This window comes from Perkinsus marinus, assembly GCF_000006405.1.
Source record: "Perkinsus marinus ATCC 50983 genomic scaffold scf_1104296971630, whole genome shotgun sequence".
Classification (NCBI taxonomy): domain Eukaryota; phylum Perkinsozoa; order Perkinsida; family Perkinsidae; genus Perkinsus; species Perkinsus marinus.
Window position 1 is genome coordinate 1 of NW_003202052.1, and position 1,380 is coordinate 1,380.

The 1,380-nt window shown below is 42.0% G+C and overlaps 1 protein-coding gene across 1 annotated transcript; it reads right to left on the reverse strand.

Moving 5' to 3' along the window:
* Positions 1-189: 189 nt before the first annotated feature.
* On the reverse strand, positions 190-856 carry Pmar_PMAR016337 (hypothetical protein; the record flags this gene model as incomplete). Its single annotated transcript, XM_002766816.1, has 3 exons — positions 190-297; positions 343-422; positions 715-856. Coding segments are annotated over 3 exons (330 nt in total), but the record flags the coding sequence as incomplete, so codon positions are not given.
* Between the last annotated feature and the right edge of the window lie 524 nt (positions 857-1,380).

Here is a 1,380-nt window from a genome sequence, read left to right on the forward strand (position 1 = left end):
CACTTTGATTCCTAGACTAAGTCCCAGTTCATGCTGGTGCGAAAAACCCGATAACTCTTGTTACCATCCGCTTTGTTGCTCATTAAAAAAATCCCAATACACCGCAAATGAATGTTCTTCCTTTTCAGTTTCCTTTTCTCCCCATGGTGAATATCAACTACTTTCATCAACTCAAAACCTCCTATTAAATTATTGGAAAAGTTCATTGAAGTAATCCTCAAATTCATTAGCGCGTTTCTCTTCTCCATTATCAACGCCTGCTTGCCCGTCATGTCTCCACATTCTCTCTTCGAGGACCTGTAAAAATGTCCCCTCCAGGGATCGAACCTGCGCCACCCCCACCTTCAGAGCTTCCTTGTCGTTCTCATCGACATCATCAGCATCCTCACTACCTTCAACAGGCTCTTCCTTGACCCGACTATCTGAATACAAAACGTCACCCGAAGACCCTGGGTTCGAATCCCAGGCCCGTCAAAATGCAAGTAGAAAACACAACATAACGCATCCACTTCATTGATCTTCCTATACGAACTGTTTTCCTCAATGAGAAACTCCAAATTCAAATTCGTGCCCATCGAAAAATGTCGAGCACAATGTGACACATCCGAAGATAGAAACGGTACATCTACTCCAGACGTAGAGCACCTGTCCCTCCTTCCCTGAGACCTCCAGTTCAATTCCCACAACCGACATGATAATTTCAACCAACACTACCTTCCTCAGTGATATCAATAACAGCATCGTCTTCCTCATTTTCTTCCTCATCCTTTTTAATACGGAATTCCCTTCCTTTTTTCTTAGCCCGCCGTATCCACTTCCAATTCAACTTTATGCTACATTGATAACACAACCGCACCTGATAAATGTGAGGGGGAAAATATGAAACTACATATCTTGGTGACAGTATGAAAATTCCGAGGAGGTTCTCATTTTTTCCAAGATATTCCTACCCTAATCCGTATGTAAACTTGTATAATAGCTCAGCCAAGAAAAGCGAACATGTATTTTCGAGCGGCCCGTTTCCACCATTTTTCACCTTCACCAACTCCCTCTTCCGTTGGCCATGCTCCTTATACGAAAAATCAACTTCAAACGTTCGCAAATGCTGTGTAGAGTTACATCGCATGTTTGCGCATCTGATAACAAACCTTCATTTTAAGGAAGATTCATAAAAACCAGAAATTTCACAAACCTAGTTTTTCGTTCGTTATTATGCAGTGCCTGCCAATTTGATATGCAAATGTGCGTTATTTTCCGATAGTAATGAGAATCGCTCTGGAACTATCTCGCATATACACTGGAGTTTCACCACCCTAGTGATATGAAAAACACATTTCACAACTACTGCATATCACCGCGGAAATCGCGTTTTTTCACCGA